This window comes from Lissotriton helveticus, chromosome 6 (assembly GCF_964261635.1).
Source record: "Lissotriton helveticus chromosome 6, aLisHel1.1, whole genome shotgun sequence".
Lineage (NCBI taxonomy): Eukaryota > Metazoa > Chordata > Amphibia > Caudata > Salamandridae > Lissotriton > Lissotriton helveticus.
Window position 1 is genome coordinate 1,384,100,871 of NC_136067.1, and position 25,087 is coordinate 1,384,125,957.

General features: G+C 43.8%; 1 protein-coding gene across 3 annotated transcripts in view; it reads left to right on the forward strand.

Annotated features, from left to right (window-relative positions):
• Positions 1–25,087, forward strand: part of CDK19 (cyclin dependent kinase 19) — a 1,513,666-nt gene that overhangs the window by 1,260,327 nt on the left and 228,252 nt on the right. For all 3 annotated transcript variants that reach the window (XM_078649167.1, XM_078649166.1, XM_078649165.1), the window contains one exon: positions 17,442–17,585. In XM_078649167.1, coding sequence (XP_078505293.1) covers positions 17,442–17,585 — 144 coding nt within the window. The remainder of the gene's footprint in view (positions 1–17,441; positions 17,586–25,087) is intronic.

Sequence of the window (25,087 nt, forward strand, 5' to 3'; positions counted from 1 at the left end):
TGAGTTAAGATAGTTTCTGCCAAGAATCAAAATCAAGAATTCTCTAAGGGTCTAATCAGCTCCGTACCTTGGTTATAGAATGAAGGAGGTCTTGTATCTCTCTCTCAGGACTCGATCTCCCAGCAACCCGCAAGGGTGACAGGGAAAAACTGGAGCTGGATTTCTCGGCAGGAGAAAAGACAGCGTCTCTCTCAGTACGTCAGCGGGAGGGTCGGTTTCCTTTGGCACTTGCTACAGCAGGGCGTCGGGCAAGTAGATAGTCGATCTGCTCCAAACCACCGTGTGTTTTGCTAGGGCAGATGCTGGTATATTTATACCTGGAAGGTGCCGAGTTTGACGTAAGGTTGGACATAAGACGTCACTAAGAACTCGCAGTTCTTTCAGGACTCCGGGAGTTCTAGGACAAATCAATACAGAAGCAAGGGGAATTCCCGGGTTGCTGGAGGCTTGGTTTATCTAAGAACACGTTGTGCTTTCTAGGAGTCTATGGGAGTAGCCTTGCCGTATTTGGACTGCATTGTCTATGTCTTAATATGGGTATGATTCTTATGCCTATATAAGGATACTAGCAGCCCGTCCCGACGTTGTTCGGGTATGAAATAGAATGTGTGTAATGTGTGTATTCAGATACGGTAATTCGCGTGTTCCCCCGCTTGAGGCCCAGCTGCAGCTCTGGGTGATGTTAGCAGACGCGTGTCCCCCCGCTTGAGGCCCAGCTGCAGCCCTGGTTCATTTTAGCAGGCGCATGTAATTAGTGTAGTGATCCGCCACCTGAGCCCGGCTACAGCCCTGGCTGATGTTAGCAGGCGCATGTAATTTGGTTTAATATGATAGTTCAGTAACAGCGCGCATGAGAGGCTGCAGTAATTGTCCCCACAGACACGCTCAGTCGCGTGTGCCCCCACTTGAGGGCCAGCGGCGACCCTCTAACAATTAGAATTGTGTGACTCTTGAATGATTGTTTCCCGCCGTTCTCATTTTTTTATGACCCACACCGACGCTCTTCGGCCCGAGTGCTTTTTTAGACGCACCCAGGCCAAGCCACACACTGCGTTTAGCCCTTTCAGAAGCACCCAGGCCAAGACACACACTGCATTCGGCACCCCCAGTATGTGTGAGACAACGGGCAGTCCCCCAAGGGAGTCTTGCGAATGGTTACTTACCACGCTTCGAGGTGAACGCCTTTGTGACGCCCCCAGCACACGGTCACAGCAGACAATCTGATTAATGTACGACCCAGATGGCATGAAGTGCGGAACGTAGCACACGCCCCCAGCGTTTGTCAAGCCCCCAGCGTGCCCCTTGATGCGGCGCAATTGCGTAATTGGCGTTTCACATGGCATGAAGGGCGGACACACGCCCACAGCGCGGACACACGCCACGTTTGTCACGGCCCCAGCATGTCACGCCTGCAGCGTGCCCCTTGATGTGGCGCAATTACGACTCACATGGCATGAAGGGCGCAACGAACCACATGCCCCCAGCGTTTGTCACACCCCCAGCACACGCCCACAGCAGAACGCAGATACGCCCACAAGGGACTACTTTGCTGGCACGGTTCTTTTACCTTTTAAATGTATATGGTGGCCGTCTGCATAGCCTATGTCCTTCTGCTGCAACTGCCCTTTCCAGCGCTGTATTGGGTGTTGTGATTGGTGCTGTGGTTACTGAGATTACCCGCCTCAAAGGTTTGGGCTCTCTCTTTATAATATTAATATGGATATATATATATATATATATATATATATATATTTTATTAATCTTCCTCCTCTGCCTAAGGAAATTGGAGTCGCACTTCACTGGCCTGAATTTCTTTAATCAAGTTTTGCAGGTTTGGCTTTCCTGACGCGTTTCGTCGATCACTCGACTTTTTCAAAGGTGTGCCGTTCTGTATGCTTGGAGTTCCCGCAGTACCAGCATTTTCAATTGGTGATGCTTTTATTTCGTTTTTTCAAGTTTCCCTCTGGTGGGCATGCTGGTCCTTGTAGTTCTCCCATGCATTTTCTATGTCCTCTGGTGGATTTTCAACAGCCTGGTGCCCCGCTTCAACCCCTCTTCAGGTGAAAGCAGGAGTCATGCTAGAGCCGGTCTCCAGCGGCAGCCACTATCCCTTGTGTTCCGCTTTCACGGCGATTCAGATTTAGTCCTGTAAGGGAAATTGTTGGCGCTCTGACTGACTGTGCGCTGCTCCCACGGCTGGACCACGCCGTAGTAAATTTCATTAATCGTCCTCCTCTGCCTAAGGAAATTGGAGTCGCACTTCACTGGCCTGAATTTCTTTAATCAAGTTTTGCAGGTTTGGCTTTCCTGACGCGTTTCGTCGATCACTCGACTTTTTCAAAGGTGTGCCGTTCTGTATGCTTGGAGTTCCCGCAGTACCAGCATTTTCAATTGGTGATGCTTTTATTTCGTTTTTTCAAGTTTCCCTCTGGTGGGCATGCTGGTCCTTGTAGTTCTCCCATGCATTTTCTATGTCCTCTGGTGGATTTTCAACAGCCTGGTGCCCCGCTTCAACCCCTCTTCAGGTGAAAGCAGGAGTCATGCTAGAGCCGGTCTCCAGCGGCAGCCACTATCCCTTGTGTTCCGCTTTCACGGCGATTCAGATTTAGTCCTGTCAGGGAAATTGTTGGCGCTCTGACTGACTGTGCGCTGCTCCCACGGCTGGACCACGCCGTAGTAAATTTCATTAATCTTCCTCCTCTGCCTAAAGAAATTGGAGTCGCACTTCACTGGGCTGAATTTCTTTAATCAAGTTTTGCAGGTTTGGCTTTCCTGACGCGTTTCGTCGATCACTCGACTTTTTCAAAGGTGTGCCGTTCTGTATGCTTGGAGTTCCCGCAGTACCAGCATTTTCAATTGGTGATGCTTTTATTTCGTTTTTTCAAGTTTCCCTCTGGTGGGCATGCTGGTCCTTGTAGTTCTCCCATGCATTTTCTATGTCCACTGGTGGATTTTCAACAGCCTGGTGCCCCGCTTCAACCCCTCTTCAGGTGAAAGCAGGAGTCATGCTAGAGCCGGTCTCCAGCGGCAGCCACTATCCCTTGTATTCCGCTTTCACGGCGATTCAGATTTAGTCCTGTCAGGGAAATTGTTGGCGCTCTGACTGACTGTGCGCTGCTCCCATGGCTGGACCACGCCGTAGTAAATTTCATTAATCTTCCTCCTCTGCCTAAGGAAATTGGAGTCGCACTTCACTGGGCTGAATTTCTTTAATCAAGTTTTGCAGGTTTGGCTTTCCTGACGCGTTTCGTCGATCACTCGACTTTTTCAAAGGTGTGCCGTTCTGTATGCTTGGAGTTCCCGCAGTACCAGCATTTTCAATTGGTGATGCTTTTATTTCGTTTTTTCAAGTTTCCCTCTGGTGGGCATGCTGATCCTTGTAGTTCTCCCATGCATTTTCTATGTCCTCTGGTGGATTTTCAACAGCCTGGTGCCCCGCTTCAACCCCTCTTCAGGTGAAAGCAGGAGTCATGCTAGAGCCGGTCTCCAGCGGCAGCCACTATCCCTTGTGTTCCGCTTTCACAGCGATTCAGATTTAGTCCTGTCAGGAAAATTGTTGGCGCTCTGACTGACTGTGCTGAGTTGAGTGAACAAGGCCGGCCAAAACGCGTCATGGCGACAGGGTGGTAGCACAATAAAAACCACTTTTAATCAATTTGGGTCTGCACTTGCCTTCTTCGTGCGATAGAAGGATTGAGGCAAGCATGCTGCAATATATATATATATATTTTTATATATATATATATATATATATATATATATATATATATATATATATATATATATTCGATAAGAACAAAAGTAATAACGCGCTCTCAGAAGTCAGGATTTCACACAGTGTCGGTTTATTGCTGTTACGCGTTTCGGAAGTCCTTGCTCCCTTGCTCACACAACAATACCACAGCCTTCCACCAGTTACATACACTAAGTGTAATGGCCATCAAAACAGGACTGCACAATTCCAATTTTAGCAGACATCTTGAAGTGTGTTAGAGTTACACAATTTCTTTTCTCCTGATGCCATATTTTTAAGCAACTCTTATTTTTCAACATAATGTACATTTAGTCATTTTTTTACATTTTTTACATTCTTTCGCCACAGTGGCGTAATGTGCTGTTCTGTTATGTTACCCCTATTTCTTTCACCAAGTGGCTATATAAGGGTCAATTGTCTCTGGAGGTTGCTGTTAAAAACATAAAGTGAATAAAACGTGAACTAGAGTGAATAAATTGTAACGTTACAAAGTGACGTGATCTCTTATTCTATCTTGTTACTGATTCTTCCAGGTGACAGGTTCAATTGCTCGTGAAGTGCACGTGATATCTACTCTGAGCTCCCTGATGTCACCTGTTAGAATGACTAAATGTACATTATGTTGAAAAATAAGAGTTGCTTAAAAATATGGCACCAGGAGAAAAGAAATTGTGTAACTCTAACACACTTCAAGATGTCTGCAAAAATTGGAATTGTGCAGTCCTGTTTTGATGGCCATTACACTTAGTGTATGTAACTGGTGGAAGGCTGTGGTATTGTTGTGTGAGCAAGGGAGCAAGGACTTCCGAAACGCGTAACAGCAATAAACCGACACTGTGTGAAATCCTGACTTCTGAGAGCGCGTTATTACTTTTGTTCTTATCGAATACAAAATTCTGGCAGGGCTCTGCCAGTTTTGACGCACCACCAGACCACGGGCGGTTCCCCTTGAAAATGAGCCGTAAGAGATGAAGCATATATATATATATATTATATATATTGATACCCCTCGGTTCCTTTTCGCCAGAATTTGCAGCGCTCTCTTGCCGGTTCGTAAATCCCCGTGGCAGAACCACGCCGCATTTAAATCACCACCCAATTCCCCCAGCTGGGAGAAAAATGGGACGAACTCGCGTTTGTCTTCACTTATGTGCTTTTTTATTTAATCCTCACAGCATGGAGTTTCTCAAGCAGGCAGTCACAAATCTACGCGTTTCGAGATAGCATATCCCTTGTTCACGATCAATTTGGCTCCAGGCTCTCAGTCTCAATATAGTGAGTCACATTATTACATCATTTCCTGTTTGATGTTATTTTGGCCCTCGGCCTTCTGGATGATGTCGTTTTTTGCAATTTTTTTAATACATTTTTTTATCCGTCTGCATAGCCTATGTCCTTCTGCTGCAACTGCCCTTTCCAACGCTGTATTGGGTGTTGTGATTGGTGATTTGGTTACTGATATTCCAAGCCTCAAAGGTTTGGGCTCTCTCTTTATAAAATTGGTATGGATGATTTGATATAACCACATAAGGGCATAAATCGGGAATATTTAAATAGAGTCCTAGATTCGTCTACAACACCCACTCCACGTATAATGTCCATCATTACTAAATACTAAGCAATTTGAAACATATCCATGCATCTGTTTTCCATCCCACCCCAAAATACATAAAATGCATTTGAAATGGTATAAACACGGAAAATGAGTATTATACTGTACTTTTTCAAGCAGTGGTATCATTCAGATAACATATTTGTAGTACATTGGAATATTGACTGAATGAAGCATGAAATTTACATTTATGAAATGGCTCTTAATACAGAAGAGAGGGTCGAGACCATTTCATCACATATTTATACAAGACTGTACATGTGCTAGAGGCTAAGTCAAAATATTGTCTCTAGAGTTTTCAAAAATAGAAATCTTGTTCTCTAAGAATAGTTCTACTTTAAGCAGAGGATCATGTGCCATAAGGTAAATATTTTGAGAACGTGGAGAAATATAATTTCGCTTTCAGGGAAAAAAATAGTTCCAGAGTTTTTAGAAGTTCCGTTTATCAAAACTGAAGGCCGAATTCAGAGTTCAGAGAACGCTGTGTGCTCGTGTTTTTCAAAAGCTATTCTCATTGTTAGGAGAGAACATTAACTCAGATAGGCTGGCAAAGAATTTGTGTACAACAGTAGGTGAAAGTTGGACCATGTCCGAATAAGTAGAAATAGTGCATATGTGAGATGCATTGCCGTCATCGGTGACTAGATCAGCAATGGTCATAGAAGGTTGTACCTGTGTGCCGCTTTCATCTCGTACCTCACCGCCACCTAGTCGTAATGGTGAGGTCTCAACGAATGCCGTCATCAGAATAGGTAGCCGCTGGGGACAACACGTTGCATGAGCCGTTACCGAACCAAGCAAAGTATCGGTATCCATAGGTACTGCTGATGGGAGTGTGAGACAGACGTCTAACACGCATTCTTCTCCACAGAGCAGGCATTGTAGAACAGGTAGGATGCAATCTTGCCAGATTGGTCTGAACACATGGAAACCAGGTAGTATTCAGATCTCTTAGCCGAGCCAAGCCGAGGACTTTAGTAATCCGATCTTGGTATCGCATTGCTAGGAGCGTTTCTTCCATTGTAGCCTGAGTTTTGTCTGTGACTGGACTTGCCATATCGGAGCAGAAGGAACAAAAATTAGATTCCTGCTACGAGTCCCAAGATGAGAGTGCACGAAATTCGGGAAGATGCTCAGGACTGCTTCAAAGGGTGCTAACAGTCCCGAAAAAATTGTCTTAAATACATGTGTGATGCCACTGGTATCAGACATGTTTAAGATTTGACTTAACATTTCTATGAAATGCACGGGGCAATTTGTTGATAATAATGCATGTATCTCAGCTGCTGTCCTTGCGACTTGCAGATCATACGTTTTTCTAGACGAGGTTAAAGGCACAGTTGTTTGTAAAAGAATGGACTTCATTCTGCTTAAAGTATCAATTCGAATAGAAGAGATATTCAATGAAGGCCATATCGCTGCCTCCTTGTCTGGTTTGCTGTTTGGATACAATACTTGCATACAGCAAGTGACCCTGGATGTAACACTGACGAGATAGGCCGTTCCTGGCAACATGCCACAACAGCTGCGGTCACTTAACATAACGTAACTGCCGTTGGAAAGTTGTCTGAAAAAAGGCTCTCTTTGTGTAGCAGGGGTGCCATGAAGGTGGCATGAAATGTTATTTGATGAACCTTCGCAGGCTCCATGCAAGTTAATTCCTTTACACAGAAGTGTACCGCTTAGTGAATTTTTACAGTTGTTACCACAAAGAAATACCTCTTTTTTCCCCCCACTCCAACATCTATGTGTGTAAGGTAAATTCCAGGTTGACTTGATGTACCCTTTACCCAACCTTTCATACAGGCCCGCTGGTATGTGCTTTTGGCAATATTGAAACTGAAAAGTCGTTATAGGAATTGTAATGGTGCCATGTATTATCGATTCAATTACAGGTTTTTCGGAGACTGTCAATGGTAATCTTTCTAGGTTTTCAATGCTCAGCACAGAATAGTCTGCCCCTCTTTGTGCCAAAGAGATTTGTTTATCTGTAAGGTTAAAGACAGAAAACAATGACGTTGTGTTGATTAGACGCCATGACACGTAGCCTGAACAGAGATTTTGTAACGTCCAGCCTAACTGTACAATAGAACGTAATTGGGACTCGCCATGTTGTAACATTAGCATATCCTGTTCTATTATATCAATAGCAGATGATACAATGCTGTCCAGTGAATAAATTCTGGAGGACAGAGTCATTAACCCATTGTCCACTACAGACAGTGTTTTTTCTAAATTAATACGATCAATTTCTCGTATTTTTTCAGCAGTTTCAATTTGCGTTACTTTCCAAGCTTCGTTGTAAGCAGCATATATACCGGCGTATATGAAACGTTTTTGACGCTGTTTGAAAGGTCCCAATAAGAAATCTCGCAAGTCAACACCTTCTTTAAGTAAGGTCAAGTGTTGCTTAAATTCAGGTAGTGTGGATTTCTGTAGCCATTCGAGGCATAGTTTTCCTACACTGTATGTTGTTATTATCCCTGGATGTTGTCTCTGGGAATATCTTTGGTCTGGTCTGTTCTGTTTGAACCCCTGTGTTTTCTTCAGGAATCTATCTTGACAGTTATTAGTGTCTGTGGGCCAGATCAACCATTTTCTCCAATCAGGATTAGTTCTATTTTGGTGTAAAATATGGGATAGGTCTATCTTCACAGCTGTAGTGCTATTACTATCAGGTATGGGCTTTGGTATAGACGGTTTGTTTAAGTCCTTTATCCTGGCTAGGCCAAGACAGGTTGTTTGTTGAATGGTGTCATTCAGGAACATTATCTGTTCGGGGATCATGCAGGCTCTAAATAATGATTCTAAACCTTGTACCTGCCAGTCTTTTGTACCCCAGACAGTTTTTGTCTCAATGTTGTTTTTGCAAAATTCAAAACCAAATGTACACAATTTTTCATAAAATTTTGCAGAATATATCAGTTTAGTATTTGTCAACATGTTTTTCATTCCTGTCTTTATTTCTTCATAATCTGATGAACCTTCTAAATGATCATGTTCTGTAAATTTTGCTGACATTTCTAAATCTGACATCATATTATTAATAGTTTCAAAGTCCCAATCATCAGAGAAAGTGCTAGGTGATACAAAGTCACTTAAGGAAACCTTGAACTGGTGTGGATATTTCAAGAGTTCAACATCATAGATGTCGTAATCAGTAGCGTTCCATGCTACACCACCAAGTATAGGAATGGCTGTGATGTTTACTGATGATAGTTCTCTTTTTTCAATGTGAGATCTGTGAGGTTTTAGAACCAAGTTGATGTTCTGACTTGCTGTGTCCATTGTACTGTATTTTCCATCAATCATTCTTCCCAAGCTTAAAACCAAAATGAGCCAGAGTAGGAGGAAAAGTACACCTAACACAATCCACAATTCAATCCATGGTGAAATCAGATATGTTTCTCCAAGTTGATGAAAGAGTTCAGTTAGTTTTTCTTTTAAAGTTTTATTTGCTGGCTTTTCTTCATGTTCACTTGGATCTTCAGAAAAGTCATCGAAATTGATGAAGTAGCCAGATGCAGTTCTGTCAATTGTTGGAATTGCTTCTGGATTTTCATGAATCTTTGCATTTGTATGGTCAGAGGCTACATCATTGTAGATAGGTGTTTCTTGACGAGCTGTTGCAATTTGGGTTTCAAGAGGGACAAGTTCCATGGCTTTGTTGCATAGTCCTTCTTTATTCACTGCAGGTTTATCAAATGTGATTAGTCTCTCAGTTTGAACCTCTTGAATTGTAGCAAGGTTTGGTCTTCTGCTACATCTTGGGAGTCCACTGGGCCTAATACTTAATATTGGCCACATGATTGTGGTTTTACCAGGTCAATTGATACAACTCTGTTCTCCTTTTTACCAGCAAGGGGCAGTAGTACTACTGATCTTGTTCCGCTGATTGCTAAGACAGGTACTGCTTTCCTGTAAGAAGGCCCAAATTCCTTCTTCACCGCGATATTTTCTCTGACCAGATCCCCAATCTTTGGAATCCAGACAGGTCTTGCTGGGACAGGTGGTTTTTCTTCAGTGGCCGTTGGCTTTAGCTTTGTGTTACTTAGACTTCTTCTTGTCTCATTTAAGTCCTGTAAAACAGCCAAACGATCTTTGATATCAAAGGTTTTTTGTTCCACCACTGAAGTCTGACTATCGAGGTCTTCGATTATCATTCTTGTACCAACCAAAAGTTCATACGGAGTGATTCCACCCAGAGAATGTCTTGGCAGATTATTAAGACTACGTTGGACACTTATTAGATGTTTGACCCACCCATCACCCGAACCTAATACCCTCGCTGTTATAGATTGCTTTATGTCACGTTTTTTTCTCTCCACTACCGCATTTCCCTCAGGATGGAATGGACTAGAGTACCGCAATGCAATGCCCAAGCTGGCCATAGCCTCCTTGTAAGCTCGAGAGCTAAACGCAGGACCCTGGTCAGAATGTAGCATGCCAATTGCGTATGTGCCGATAAAGACTCGCAAATCTTTTATAACAGTTCTGGTGTCAGCCGAGCGCTGGGGCCACATCCAAATGAATCTCGTGCAGGAATCCACTGCGACCATGATATAATTATAGTTGCCATCCCTTTGTAAGGGACCACAGTGGTCCAGGTAAACACATGCTAATGGTTTATCTGAGATTAGAAGGGACGTCTGTGCAGGTCGTTTCACTGTTGATACCTTCATTTTCTGCATATTTCACATTCTAAAACATAGTTTCTAGTCTGTTTTCTCAAGCGTGGCCACCAATATATCTGTTTTAATAACGATACTGTGGCGGAAACACCAGCATGTGCAGAAGCGAGCCCTTCATGTGCCGCTAAAATTAACCCTAACCTATGTTCCATGTTTGGAATTGCCCTATCCGCCACTCCAGGGATTACAGCAAAAGGAACATTATTTGCATCAGTTTTGTATGAGTACTTTACTGGAAAGCCTTTCGGGAGTGTCTTACCACTGTTTTTTACTGAAGCACTGACAGCTTGCATTATCTCGCTGTCTATTTTTGTTTTTGACCGGGTAATGGCAGCTACGGAAGCCGTTTGCACAGCTGCCTTCGCGGCCTCATTAGCCAATGAATTCCCTGCAACGTGAAAGCCATCACGTTGATGACTCAGTGTATGTATCACGTGAGTCTTTTGTAGTTCTTTCTGTAAAAGAACTACTTGTTCCCAAAGCATTTTATGCTTGATTGTGCCACCTTTTGCATCTTTGAAACCGTTTTGAACCCAGTTCTGCAAGTATTCATTGTAAGACTGGATGCAATAATACGAATCGCACACTATTGGTGTGGGGAATTCGCGATCGGTATTTTCAAGCGCCATCTTAAAAGCCTGTAGTTCAGCTCGCTGAGCTGTACAGTCTCCGAGTGATTGAGTTTTAGTGACCAGGGGTCTAAATTTTCCTTCGTGCCAACGACCTTTAACAATCGCGCACGCAGCACTATATGCTTGTTTACCCCCAACTGCGGGTTGTGCTGAACCGTATATGTTATACAGCCGTAATGTTCCAGAGGCAGAATCTCAGTCGGCAGAGGACATTCATATTCGTATTGGAGAAATTCTTGCGTTTTTAAGTTAGGATCAAATTCGTGTACTACGTTTGATGCAGAAAGAGAATTAACCCATTGTATCCATCTTGGATGTAAAGCTTTAGCATTCGGAATGCTGGCTCTTGTTACTGCCTCTAGGGCAGGTACCGGTGTAACGATTATTATACGTTTACCTTGTGCGCGGGCTCTTTCTTTTGCTACAGCAGTTTGGACTGCAGTCAGAATTTTTTCAGTAGAACTGAATTTCATTTCAGCTTGTGTGTACAAGTGTGATTTATAAGCTATTGGTACCGTTTCTCCCTCATTAGAGGTCAGGTACGTAAATCCACATCTTCCTGGGATGACTCGGATTACAAGGTTGCGTTCATTTGCGCGTGTTTGCAGTTTTGTTTTAGTTAACATGTCTGTTTGTATGGATCGTAAAATGTTTGTGTGTTTCTGTGTCCAATTAATTGGTTTGAAATCAGGTTTTATTAATTCGTAGAGATGTTTAACCCTCTCTGCGTAGTTTAGAATGTAAGTTCTTCCGAAATTCAGGAAACCTAGAATTGATTGTAAGTTTTTCAGCGTTTTTGGAGCTTGGAGTACTGCACACTTCTCTAAGAAGTTGTCTGCTAGGCTTTTGCCTTCACTTGATAACGCATATCCTAAAAATAGGACAATGAGGTGGGCAATTCGTGATTTTTTTAAATTGAATTTGTACCCTTCAGATGCGAACCCAAGTATAATGGTGTTCAATCTTTTCAAGTGTGTCTCCAGGTCATCGTCTGTAAGATAGATGTCATCGACATAAGATAATGCCTCATCATCATACATTTGTAGTAATTCTGTTACCCTGGCTGAAAATAATCCTGGGTTGTTCTTGAATCCCTGGGGGAGACGACAAAATTGCTGCTGGGCCCCCATACTGGAGAAAGCGGTCAAATACCTGCTTTCTGGTGCAATGTTTTGACAGAAGAAACCATTTGAGATATCTAATGTCGTTTTATATTTTTTGCGCACGATGTTATTCATTAGTGCCGCAGTGTGTGAGTTTTGTACTGCAAATGTTTTGCAACAAGAGTTTAGGTGTCTGTAATCCAAATATGAATCGTCCGGTTTGGAGACAGGAAACAAAGGGTTGTTCATTTGTGAGGTGCATGTTTCAATCACCCCCTGGTATTCAAGTTGATCTAAGATCTCCCTGACTTGTTTCTTAGCTTCTTGCTTAACAGGATACTGCCTCTGTGCAGTCAGTTGATTTTTTAACTGAATTTTATGTTGAGGAGAATCCTCATCCCATCCTACATGATTTTTATATAATGCAGGGGCTTGGGCCACTGCCCATTTTCTAGCATATGTGTATTTTTTATGAATTGGAATGTGATTTGAGAAGGCAGGCATAATCATTTCTTCGCCATGTGGGCACTCCCTGACAAACTCTGGTGGCCAGTCTGTCTCTGCTGGAAGGATATCATAGCCTTTAGATAGATTCTCCCGAAAGAGACCTCTTATTTTCCTAGTTTTGTCCCCTTCTATACGTAATGTTATTTCATAGAATTTATGGGGTACACTCACTCTGGTGTCCGCAGTTCCACCTGAATGTATTCATTCGTGTCCACTGTCTCCAGAAGATTTATCAGGATCTTGCGAGCTATGGTCACTTCTGCTGCACTGTCTAGCATTGTCTGGGCCCATTCTCCGTTCTTGAGTTGTGTCCTCAGAATCCTCGGCATGTTTTATTTTAATACTAGCTACCTTCTTTTTGGGAAATTGTAATTTTTTACTTTGATGAGCAGGTTCCTTGTCTTTGGACTTGACGCTCTCTTCTTTATGTTCTGACCGTCCTCTTCTTTCCGATTTCTGTGAGGAAGTCTGAAAAGATCGAGAGGGACGTGTATCATTATCTTGATATCTGTCAGGTTTTCTTAAATTGCCCCTATTTCTAAGGTTGTATCTTTTTTCAAAGGGCTCCCGTTGTGGAGACCTGTCCCCCCGTCCTGGAGATCTATTTCTCCGTTAGGGAGACCTTCCTTTGGACTAAAACTGTTTTTCTCTGGGAGTGGTTTGTTTATTACCCTCCCACTTCTTTTTTGGAGTAATGAGATTATTCTTAATAAAGGTTTTTTCAGGATTTTCAGTTAGTTGTGATTTTAGTGGTTTCCCACCCAAACTATCTCTACCTAATTTTTCATAGCACTTTTCAATTATTCTGGCAAGTTCAAAAGGTTGGTCTGTTATTTCTGTTTCTTTTCATTTTTGGCGGATCACCACAGATGCTGCTTCTCCTTTTATGTTGGCTAGTAGTATAGCCGAGACTTGCTTAAAGTCTTTCAGTAATTTCATACCTAGATTTAGAGCAGGCTCCGGACCGTATTCATTTTGAATCTGTCTTAGTACATCTGGTATAACCGCCATAGACGGAACACCGTGTGTTTTTGTGTATACTGAAGCAAAGACTGTTCCCCAAGTGTCACAGTCCTCCACATGTGGTGCGATCCCCATTGGTAGACAGATTGTCAGAATTCTGTGTTTTTCATGAGGTCTACTATCAGGAAATACTGCCTCTATTTGAGTCATTTTTTGAACTAACTAGAACGGAATTTGTTCCTGTTTTGCGGGTAATTTGCCAATGACTGACTGTATAGTCTGTGGTGTAATTTTATTTGTGTTCCCCTGGTGAGGGGTGTGCTGTGGAATTTTTATTGCTGGTTGGACTTTTAAAGTCCTAATGACATATTGGATCAATTGTAAATGTATTTTAATTATTTGCTTTAGCTGAACTAAAAGTTCTCTGTCTGACATTTCTTCAATGTCAGGATGTGGTGTATAGCTGGCTAGAACCGGCCATGTGGCTCCTGGTCTACCTAGTGGACCGAGCCTGGTAATGTGATTTTGATGTTTTAGGGCGCCATTAAACAAGAGCTGATGCTCCTGGTAAGTTCGTGGAATTTCAACGTCCTCGAAAGGAACGTATTCCGCTGGAGGTTCCTCTGCTTTGTAGTAGTGGAACTCGTGTGTCACAGCATTTGCTGTTGGAAAAGTTATCCATGAATAGAATACCTCTGTCTGCCGATCTTCATGTGCCTCTACTACAAATATGACTGTACCACCTCTTGATGATATTCCATTATTTATAAGTTTGTAAGTTACACTTCTTCCTATATTTAGCGGGATCTTTATTGCCTCCAAGTCATTTTGGAGGGCTGTGTCATCTAAGACTGCTTGAGCTTCTATTCTAGCTCTTTCCCTTTCGTCGTCACTTTCCGGCATTTTTGCTGACAGAAAGTTTGCAGAGCATGTTTCAAGGAAACAAAGATTAGGTGCACAATATTTTAGAACACCACATCCTTCAATGTTAACTAAACCAAAAACTAATTCATAGGATTCTCCTCCTACTAAGTTTTGGCGGATATTAACTTTTTACCCACTCCAGACGTCTATTGGAGTTTTTACGGGAAAAAAGGGTCTGTGTGAAAAGCACGACTGAGTTACTCTAGTATCTAGCGTTAAATTATCGCCTTACCAAACGTTAGGTGCCATTTAGTGTAGTTCCTATATTCCCAATAGGCTCTGCGCATTGGAATAACATAAACGTTAGTTTAGACGTAGGACTTACCTAACCTAAGCCTAGTACATGGGAAGGAGTAAGTGAGATGTAGTTTGAGTTAAGATAGTTTCTGCCAAGAATCTAAATCAAGAATTCTCTAAGGGTCTAATCAGCTCCGTGCCTTGGTTATAGAATGAAGGAGGTCTTGTATCTCTCTCTCAGGACTCGATCTCCCAGCAACCCGCAAGGGTGACAGGGAAACACTGGAGCTGGATTTCTCGGCAGGAGACAAGACAGTGTCTCTCTCAGTGCGTCAGCGGGAGGGTCGGCTTCCTTCGGCACTTGCTACAGCAGGGCGTCGGGCAAGAAGATAGTCGATCTACTCCAAACCACCGTGTGTTTTGCTAGGGCAGATGCTGGTATATTTATACCTGGAAGGTGCCGAGTTTGACGTAAGGTTGGACATAAGACGTCACTAAGAACTCGCAGTTCTTTCAGGACTCCGGGAGTTCCAGGACAAATCAATACAGAAGCAGGGGGAATTCCCGGGCTGCTGGAGGCTTGGTTTATCTAAGAACACGTTGTGCTTTCTAGGAGTCTATGGGATTAGCCTTGCCGTATTTGGACTGCATTGGCTATGTCTTAATATGGGTATGATTCTTATGCTTATATAAGGATATGATTTGATATAACCACATAAGGCTTACATCGGGAATATTTAAATAGAGTCCTAGATTCGTCTACAACAAGACCACCTGACTGCATGCTGAAAGTGTGCAGCATAAGAGTATAACTCCAGGCGGGGCACCTCTACCCCACCCTCATAGTATCTCATGAAATATGTGCTTAGGGCCACTCTGTTTCGTCGGCCCATCCATAGCAGTGAGGTTAATGCCGATCGCAGTCAAGTAAAGTAAAGATTAGGTATCGGACATGGTAGATTTGAAAGTAGATTCTAAACTGGAACCATTTTTTGATGAAGTTGAGCCTCTATTAGCAAAATCATTATATTTGAAATTTTGTTATGGGACTCTTCCTCTATATTCTTTTACTTCTAAATGGCTGCGAAACTTCTAGGGATCTGGAAGGAACTTGCCCTCTTTGAGCTGGATCCAACGACACCATCAAACGCGTTATGGTCTTTTGCCCAGCTTACAGGGGATATCGGGAAAAGTGGATACTTCCACTTTGTTGTCTTCTGGGCATGCAAGATTATAGAACAGCAATCAGGATATTGAGAACTGATTCGAGGCAATCTATAGTGTTTGTAGTCTCATGGTTTCTGTTATGTATGTAATATTTGCAGTCCAGTGATCCTGGTTTTACTGTAGTTTGACATGCACATATTTTTTATGTAAATTGTTGTTCACACTTGGATGATTTTTTTAAATTTACTTATGTATGTTTTGTATCGATTGATTTAATTAATTCTGTGTTTTTATGTACTTTTATGGCTTTGTGTCGAATAAAGAAATTTTAGATACCATCAAGATTTTCATTTTAAAATTAATTGGAAGAATGGCGTGACTAGTACCAAGCGTACATCCGTAGAGATCGAAATTGTGATCCTGGCAGCAGCTCTTGGGCCACCAGGCTACTTATTATTTTAATACGAAATAATACAAATGTAGATTTTACGAACTTCAGTATGTGATTGAACAATCCAGTGGGCCAATGCTGAGGACAAGCTTGATGTCCACCTGCTGTTGAAGGGTATTCATGAGATTTGATGTAGTGTAGGCTCCTCACCCATGCACACAAAGCTCTCCATGACACAGGCCCCGAATACCTCAACAACCGCCTCACGTTCTACACTCGAACACGCAAACTCCGCTCCGCCAGCCTCGCCCTCGCCACCGTCCCACGGATCCGCAGAACCACCACCAGAGGAAGGTCATTCTCCTACCTGGTAGCCAAGACTTGGAACTCACTCCCCGCCCCCCTACGTCTCACCCAGGACCACATCACATTCAGGAAACATCTCAAGACCTGGCTCTTCGAGCAGTAGCGGCACTTCCCCCCCAGCACCTTGAGACCCTCACGGGTGAGTAGCACGCTTTACAAGTGTACTGATTGATTGATTGATTGATTGGTAGATACAGTAGAACAGACTTCTCCAACTAGTAGCTTGTGAGCTACTGGTAGCGCTCCAGCTACTCGTAAGGAGCTTTCTTGTGTCCAGTTCAGTCAACTAAAGTAGAAGCTTTTGCTTGACTAAATATATGTATACCAACATTGAACAGTGCGTATTAGAAATGAAAATGTGTGCATTTTCAGAACTGATAAGCTGATATTTGAATTGTCAAAATATATTTAAAACTGATATTTGAGTGATAAATCATGTGACGTTGGGGAGGTTTATTATTAATATTATTACCTTGGTGCCAGGGTCATTTAAGCTATTACTGGTATGTATGACCTACGATTAGGCATTCCAAAGCTTTTTTTTTTACATTACTGCTTGAAATCCTGCTGATGCCCTTGGGTTATCACCGTGGATTATTTTACATACAGCGAACACTAACATAATCTTGTCTGATGCAGTCGCTATTACAACACTAATGATAGTAATAGCTCACGATGATTTATATTGATCGTAAGTAGCTCTTATTACAGAGAAGGTTGGAGACCATTGCTGTAGAACATGGGTTTCTGTGTAACAAAATAACTTAATTTGTGGTGGGAAATATTGGGGCAGGGAATGGTGCTGGGTGAGAAATGGGATTATTCACAATTGATTAGAATGTAGATACCTCTTATCAGGAGTGTTAGTAACCCAGTTAAATTCAAACAGAATATAATCTGCTATTCTAAAATGAAACATGTATGCTTCATTCAGAGAAACATAGCTCCAGAAGTGTCAAAATGTTAACGAAAAGTAGTGGAACTATTTCAAAATAAACTACCAGAAAGAACTCAGTTCCTGTCTGTTTGCACTCGGTTTCACCGCTTCAGTAAGACCACAAAACATCCTTATTTTTTCTTTATTTTTATTACAGACATATGGGCGATTGGATGTATATTTGCAGAGCTGCTAACTTCAGAACCCATTTTTCACTGCCGGCAAGAGGACATCAAAACGAGCAACCCTTTCCACCATGACCAGCTTGATCGTATTTTTAGTGTCATGGGATTCCCTGCAGGTAACTAGTTGTTAGAAAAGTGCTTATGTTACCATTTTGATACTTAGTCTGTGTAAATGTTTAAAACTATAATTTGCAGTTCACACTTAGTGCTCCTTGTGATACAACAGTTAAAACAAAGAAGCATATGTGTTTTAGTTTAGCTCCATGTTGCCTCTCGAACCAATTAGAGATCCATTATAAAACTACGGATCCCATTCCAAGATGGCCTACAGTTTGTCTATTTAGGTGTTTTGCACACGGACAGCATGCCACCTTGTGAAGACCTCACAGTGCACAGTGGCCACTATAACATATAACCGGACAGCTGGCATAGTCAAATTTGTTGACAAGTCCTCCCCTCTTGGTCATCATCACGCATTGGGATCTGATCTCTTATGAAGAAATGGCAGGTTGGTTCCAAAGGACTGTCCCTTGTGACAGAGGAGTAGATGGGGAGGGAAATGACGTTGCCTTCTTGAATGATCTTTCCAAAGTAAAACACTGCTTTGATTTTGTTATTTGCCTGCAGACCTTCATTGCTTGTTTAAATTGTTTAACCTGCAATGCAATCGTCCTGCTCTTGTTCTTCTTGGGAATGCCTTTCTGCACTGATTTACTGCAGAACAGTTCTTATAATTAATGATGTGTTCCTCAATATTTTGACAGTCACTAAAGCCTACTGCAAAAATTATGTGGCACTGTAGATGGTAATCTTCATTGTGAACCTGGTGCTAAATTATAAACTCATGGGTAGAGGATGTGGAAAAAGCAATAGGGGAGAGCCAGGTGACTCTGATAGTGAACAGAAGCTACCACGTAACTCGAACCACGCATTCCTTTACCATGCATGCCTTTACCACGTAATTTTGTGGTAAAGGCATGAATGGTAAACGGGTATGCATTATTAAGGACGCCAGCCCCACTTACCTCACTGCATTCTCTCCCGATCCTTCTTGCTTCCTTCTTCCGATCCATAGCAGCTATACTGCGCACTGCCTTAACCATGCATATGCGTGTTTAAGGCAGTTAAGGCACCCGTGGTAGCACTTGCGTTGTCGGAACACGCGTGGTTCTAACCGCGTTGTTCCGAAAGTTTCCCTCTCATAATGTGCCATTCTCCATATAATTAATTAAGGTAGATGTTCATCTGGGGGGTATTGCAAGCGTCTGGTTAGTTTATGCCATGTTTCCAGAATGTACTGTAAATTTTCATCCGTTCTTCTCAGCTTCATCCTAATTTCTTCTGCTACCGACCATGCATCGACAGCTCTTATCCAGCCTTTTATGCTGGTATTTCAGAGCCAATCAAACTGGGGCACACGTTGCAGACTACCTAATGCATATTAATAACGTCATTCAGACTGCGACCCACTATGAATGGTGACTGTGCAAATTAACCTATTAATACATAGGTCGGTTCACAAAATCAGAATCGATTCTGTAAAATTCAGTGCACAGTTTGTGACCGCTTATGCTGAATTAATTCTTATTACTTCTGGGCAGCCTGGGCCACAAATCTGCACACTGGCTGGGAACTCTTGATTAAACTGTCTATTGGGTACCAGTTCTAATACAAAGTGAATATTTCTCTGTATTTGCCCCTTTTGTGTTATGCCTGGCAACAAGCAGGACCCTGTTCCAGATATTAGCCCTGTATATTCGTAGCATCCATTTCTCTGAGTATTTGGTGCCTCCTACTTCTCTTCCAATGAATGAATGATCAGGAATATGTGGTCTGCATTTAAATTTGAAGATAGCACACCTTCTCATTGTTGGGCCTAGCCTAACACCAGTTTTATTGACACCCGAATAAGAGTATCTTATCAAATTATTCTGGGCAAATCACTTAATCTCCCCGTGCCTAACAAAAATGAATGCCCTCATGTACCGCAACTGGTGCTATGTAAAGCGCTCTGATACCCGATGCGTTCGGGTCAAGTTCGTGCAATATAAAACTCTGTAAAATAAAAAAAATAAAGCTGCTCGCTTTATTTTCTTCAGTCATGGAAAGGAGCTCTTCAGCACCGGCTCAGAGGTGGCATTTCCCCGGGTTATTAGTGAAGCCCATTGTATGCCCTGTCTGGGATGATGAGCTCCTGGACTTGAGGAAGAATGCAAGCCAAACAGCCATTGTAGTCTGGAGCCCAGATGCCCATCACCAAATCTGCAAAAAATGTACTGTCTATACTATGTTAGGCTCACGACATGTCAAGACCGTTGAAGGAGTGAAGCCCTTTCACATCAGACCATTGGGGTTTATCCTGTTAGCTTGAGCTGATTACATTGAGTCTGGAATCACTGAACCATCCTTGCGCCCCCCCCCTCCACCTTGTACTACCATCACTTGCTCTTAACTGTAATCATTGAAGCTTCCATCTCGGGGCAACAAGTACATTCTGATTTTCGTAAGTCTCTTAAGACCTGGTTGTTTCCCAAGAGGCAGGTCTAAGCAGGATTTCCGATGTTGCTTGTGGGCAGTCCGTATACAGCGCCTTGACGCCCTTTGGCTTAGTTTGCGCTATACAAATTGCTCATTCATTCAAGCAGCTGGGAAGTGGCTTGTCATCCATGGAAAAACTCGATGTAAAATAAATGTAATAAAACTCCTGTACAAAACAACATTTCCACTAGAGGACAAATGTACTCGCCCTCCTGTGTTATTGCTTACAGAGGTCTGCTAATGGTGAGTCCATACCATTAGTAAAGTGTGTACGAAGCAGAAAATTCGTCTGGGTCAGTTTGAAAACCTACGATGTGTTCTCCCACCCTTATCAGCAAGTTTTTTCCATTGTATCTAACATTTCTTCACCCAATCTGTGATGTATCTCCTTCGGCTCAGGAAGTTTACTTCAGACCTAGACCTCCATGTTGCTTAGTGGCTGCTCTCGCTCGTTTCCCAGCTATAAGATTGCCTGTAGTATCAGCGGCGTAGCATGGGCGGGGCCACAGGGGCAGTTGCCCTGGGCGCAAGATTCTAACAAGCATTCTTAGGGGTGCAACATTTTAATAGGGGCACACATTTTTAAAAGAAAAGTCAAAGGATACTTGCCTTGCCCCCGGCACTGGCAACTCATGCTGCACCGCTGTGGAGTACCCTATACATTTTTCAAAAGATTCTGGCACAACCACACAGTCCTTGGCCTGTTCTTTTACTAGCACACTGTTATATAAAGTAAACATGGGCAATATTACTCTTTATTTTCAAATAATCACACAGAAGGTGAGTTTCTTCATTAAATAAATAGTTGTAGTCCAATATGGCCATTAGTTCTGCCCCAGAAGTAGAGCTGACATTGTCCCATTGAAGTGCATCATGCAGCTGCACTGCATAGTGATACCGCTCACAGTCTTGGATCCATGTGTTCACTTGTTCATTTGATAAAGTAAGCATTGTCAGGGCTTCTCTATTTTTATTGTTGCACTGTTAACCTTGCAAGTGATCTTTCAAGTCCCCCAAAGAGTGTTGCCGTGATGTATACAGCAAAAAATGACGTTATAAGGACGTCAAGTCAGCATCATCTTTTTACTTAGTGCCAACTTTTTTGTAGTACAAGGACGGTGTTATCCTTAACTCTGTGGATCTTTTGCAGCCAATCCCACTCTTTTTGCAATATTGAGTATTAGCAGCAATGCTTTGGTATACGTGTCTAAAGGCATTACATGTAGGTGTGCCCACATCCTCACAGTGACTAAGACCCCCCAGGAGGCTACAACACAGGACTTGGCAAAATAGAGTTTTGACCAGTCATCAGCTCTAACCTTTATATTTTTTCTAGGCCCAGAAAGGGCCCCAGAATGGGTAAGAGGTCATTGGCATAATCAGAGATAAAACGAGGCTTATCAGCCTATGTGATTCCCTTGTTCACAGATTATGTGCTCAAGAGGTAATCCGATGGTTTCACGCATAGAAAACAGAATCAGGTTTATGGACACCCCTATTTTGCCACTCAAATTCATTATCTCTAATACCTTGGACAAGAACTTCCAACCGAGAGGATTGCAAGGCTTTTCTTTATCCAAAAGGTTAATTGATGATTACATACCCTCCTCGGTCATCCTTAGTGCTGCCAATCATATTGAACAATTGCAGTACTTCTATGTATTTCTATGAATCAGCCCAGCTACTTCCCCTTTATCTTTTAGAAGCTATTGTTTTATGGTTGTTGGACTTGGCCCTTTTTGCAGGGTCATCCCTGGACCTTTTGACTTCCTCCTAGTCTTTTTTCTGACCTGATGTTGGTGGTTTTAGGACTCTGGGCATTTTAGTACTGCTGTCCAGTGTAATGTGCGCGTGCTCTCTGTGGTAAACATGGTAAGATTGGTCTACACCTGTTTGGCGTATTTAATTTACCTGACAGACCCTTATAAAGTGGTATCTCGGATACCCAGGGCCAGTAAATTTAAAATCTAATGGTGGGCTTGCAGCCCTGATTGCGCCATCCACCAAAGTAGCATTTCAAACCTGTCTCAGGCCTCTGCCATTGCAGGGCCAGTGCGTTCAGTTTACTGCCGCTATGGCGTTGCACATAAAGTGGGTGCCACGTCTGTGACCCCCCTTTTACTGCATGTGAGTCACCAGTAAGGTAGGCCCTAGCTAGCCCTATGGGCAGGGTGCGTTGTAGGTAAAAGGTAGGACATGTACCTTAATTGTATGACATGTCCTGGTAGTGACAAACAGCCATTTTGGTTACCCTCTCATAGGAATGCATTGGGCATTCCCTGTTAAGTGTTTCAGTGGTAATTTGTGATATGAGAGGAGCAGTGTGGTCAAGTTTGGTAGGTTTGGATTGATAATAAATTCTGTGTGATGGTGTACGCAGTTTTATTATCACTATTTTAGAAATGCCACTTTTAGAAGTTTGCATTTCTGTGTGCTATGTGTCTTTGTGCCTGCCTGATGTGTATTGCATGTCTGGGTCTGAAGTGACAGGGACTGGGGAGGTGCCATGGCTCCAGAGGGGCTGGGTGAGTCAGCACTAGGCTGAATAGACAGATCGGCCTTTTGAATAGTGGGAGGTGTAGCCCTGACCCTGAATAGGTCTGTGCCTGCCTTGTTCAATGCTGGCTCCGCCCCCCTGTGGTGTGTCTGGGGCCAGAGCCTAATCTAACAATGAAGGTGCGTTAGCACTGTATAGACATTTTGGAGTGCCCCCCAGAACTGATTTGGACCGGGCTTAGACCTGTCCCAGGGGAGAGAGAACAAAGACATGTCTGATATAAATATTGGGGCTGTGGCACCATGTCTGTGTGCTACTGGGTGCTTCTTTTGGAGCTGGGGGCATCAGGAGGAACCACCGTGGGACCCAGCTGCTAGCTCCTGGGGGTCCCTACATGCCCAGCTCTGCACGCTGTGCCCTTGTATCCAGCGTGGGGTCCTTGCTGGATTCTCCCCTCTACCAGGAGTGGACTGAGCCCCTTTGCCTTGGGGAGAACGCTGCACGGTCCTGGTGTCGTGGATTGGCTGGATGCTGCTGGGGCCACCGGGGGTGTGAGGAGTGTCCCGTTAGCTTTGGACTCAAAGCGTTGGACCGCAAATTATCCTGAAAGAATCCCGGTGGTGAGATCCCCGTGCTGCCTGGAGGTGGAGAGGAAGCCTACCACGCATTCATGTGCACCGAAACGCCGCCGCCAACGCGACCCGGAAGTCAGGCACCCGTGCCTGGTTGTGGGCGCGGCTGATGGGCACAGAAGTAGCCAACTACAAAGCAGAGAGTGGAGGCCGACTGGCAGGAGAGACGGAGCCTTGTGGGTTCTTCCTGCCTCCTGCTCGAAGTCAGGCAGAATTGCGGCCTGTTGGTGGGCGGGGCCTCCACCGGTGGAGGAGGGGAATCCCTGCATGCCTTCACTGAGAGAGACGGAGCCTTGTGACGGCTCACAGTATCCGTGCACCGCCGAAGAGTGGCGGTGAGAGGAGGGGCTCGACTGGAGTCTCGAGGGCTCCTAGCACGGATCAGTGGCGTTCTCCCTGCCAGCAAGAGAAAGGTCCCGGTGAGTGGGGTTGAGGAGGCAATGTTGTTGCCGGTGCTGATTCTTTACAGCTTAACCGCCGGAGTGCGGCAGCTGCAACGATGGGGGCATTCCTCCTTTTGGGCCCACAATAGAAGCCCCAGTAAGGGGGCTGAGGAGGCACTGTTGGTGCGTATTTTTGCACACAGCTCCATCGCCTGATTGCGGGCAGCTGCAACGTTGAGGGGGCATTGTTTTACATCTCAAGAGAGACACGGGTGAGTGGTACCCTTGCCCTTATTTCTGGTGCTGGCCTGTTGGGTCTGCACTCTGCTGCAGTGGCAGCTTAGGGCCCTGACTATTTGGACATAGGGCATGGGTGGGACGTCCCAGATGGGCCCCCGAGGAAGGCCAGTTGGCCTGTGAGCTCCTGAGGTGCTGGTAGGGCGCAAGGCCCTAAAGTGATGCATAATGTGTTTATGTCCACAGATTATGCATAATGTGTTTATGTGATGATGCATAGTGTGTTTATGCCTAATATTTATGCCTAGTGCTAATACCAGTAGTTATTGGCTGTGTTATATTTACTACTTGCAATCCGATGGGTCTGACAGTGGCCCGATTGGCTCTGTCCTGTATATAGTACCCTGTGAAGTATAACCTATGCTAGATGGCACATTGTACATTTGTGATTATTTTCTAATGTGTTTTGTGGATAATACAAAGGTTATCTTTACATAACCTTGAGTAGAGTTTCTTTTGTGGTGTCCCTAGTGTGTTGCTGCTGTGGGTGTTGCGCAAACGCTTTACACATTGCATCTGCGATAAGCCTGAATGCTCGTGCCAAGCTACCATGGGGGTGAGCAGGGGTTATCTTCAGCATGTAACTCCCTTGCCCTCACTAGAGTGGTGGTTTCTGCATGGCTTAGGCGCAAGCCCTAGCCAACCAGAAATCCCATTTCTAACTATGGTGTATGCAAATTCAGTGTGGAGAATGGCATTTCAACACTCCGCTCTAGCTGAAACTGTATCTGAGAGGCAGACACAGAGGACGCAGATGCAGCTCACTGAAAAAGTCAGAAGCAGCATGAGCATTGGTGTTTGATGGTGTCTGGTGGTGAACTCCTGGGAGTCAGTCAGCATCCATTTGGGCCTTATGCCCTGCTGTATTCCGGGCATTATCCCCCAGCCCCTGAGCAGCATAGAAACCAGCTGCTCGATCCCCAGACCTTTAGCTGGACCCGTACGCTCTTGTCGGAGCTCACTAGAACCTGTTCAAGCTGCAGAGCTGCCGGAGCTTTCTGTCAACCGCCTCGCAGTCTGTTGGTGTACCGCTCAGGGGACAAGAACAGGTTGATGGCCATACAGTGACACTCCAGCAACAAAGAATATCAGTGCAACTGCCTTGACCAGATGAAGTGCATCGCACCCCGCAACACTTTCAAATGTGAGGTAAGCTACGGCAGTAGCAACCAGGCATGCTCAACAAGTTTGTCACCAAATCACTCCAGACAAAAGCAATTATGGTCATCGCAGAGGTACATCACCAACTGATACAAGAAGCAAAGGCCGTT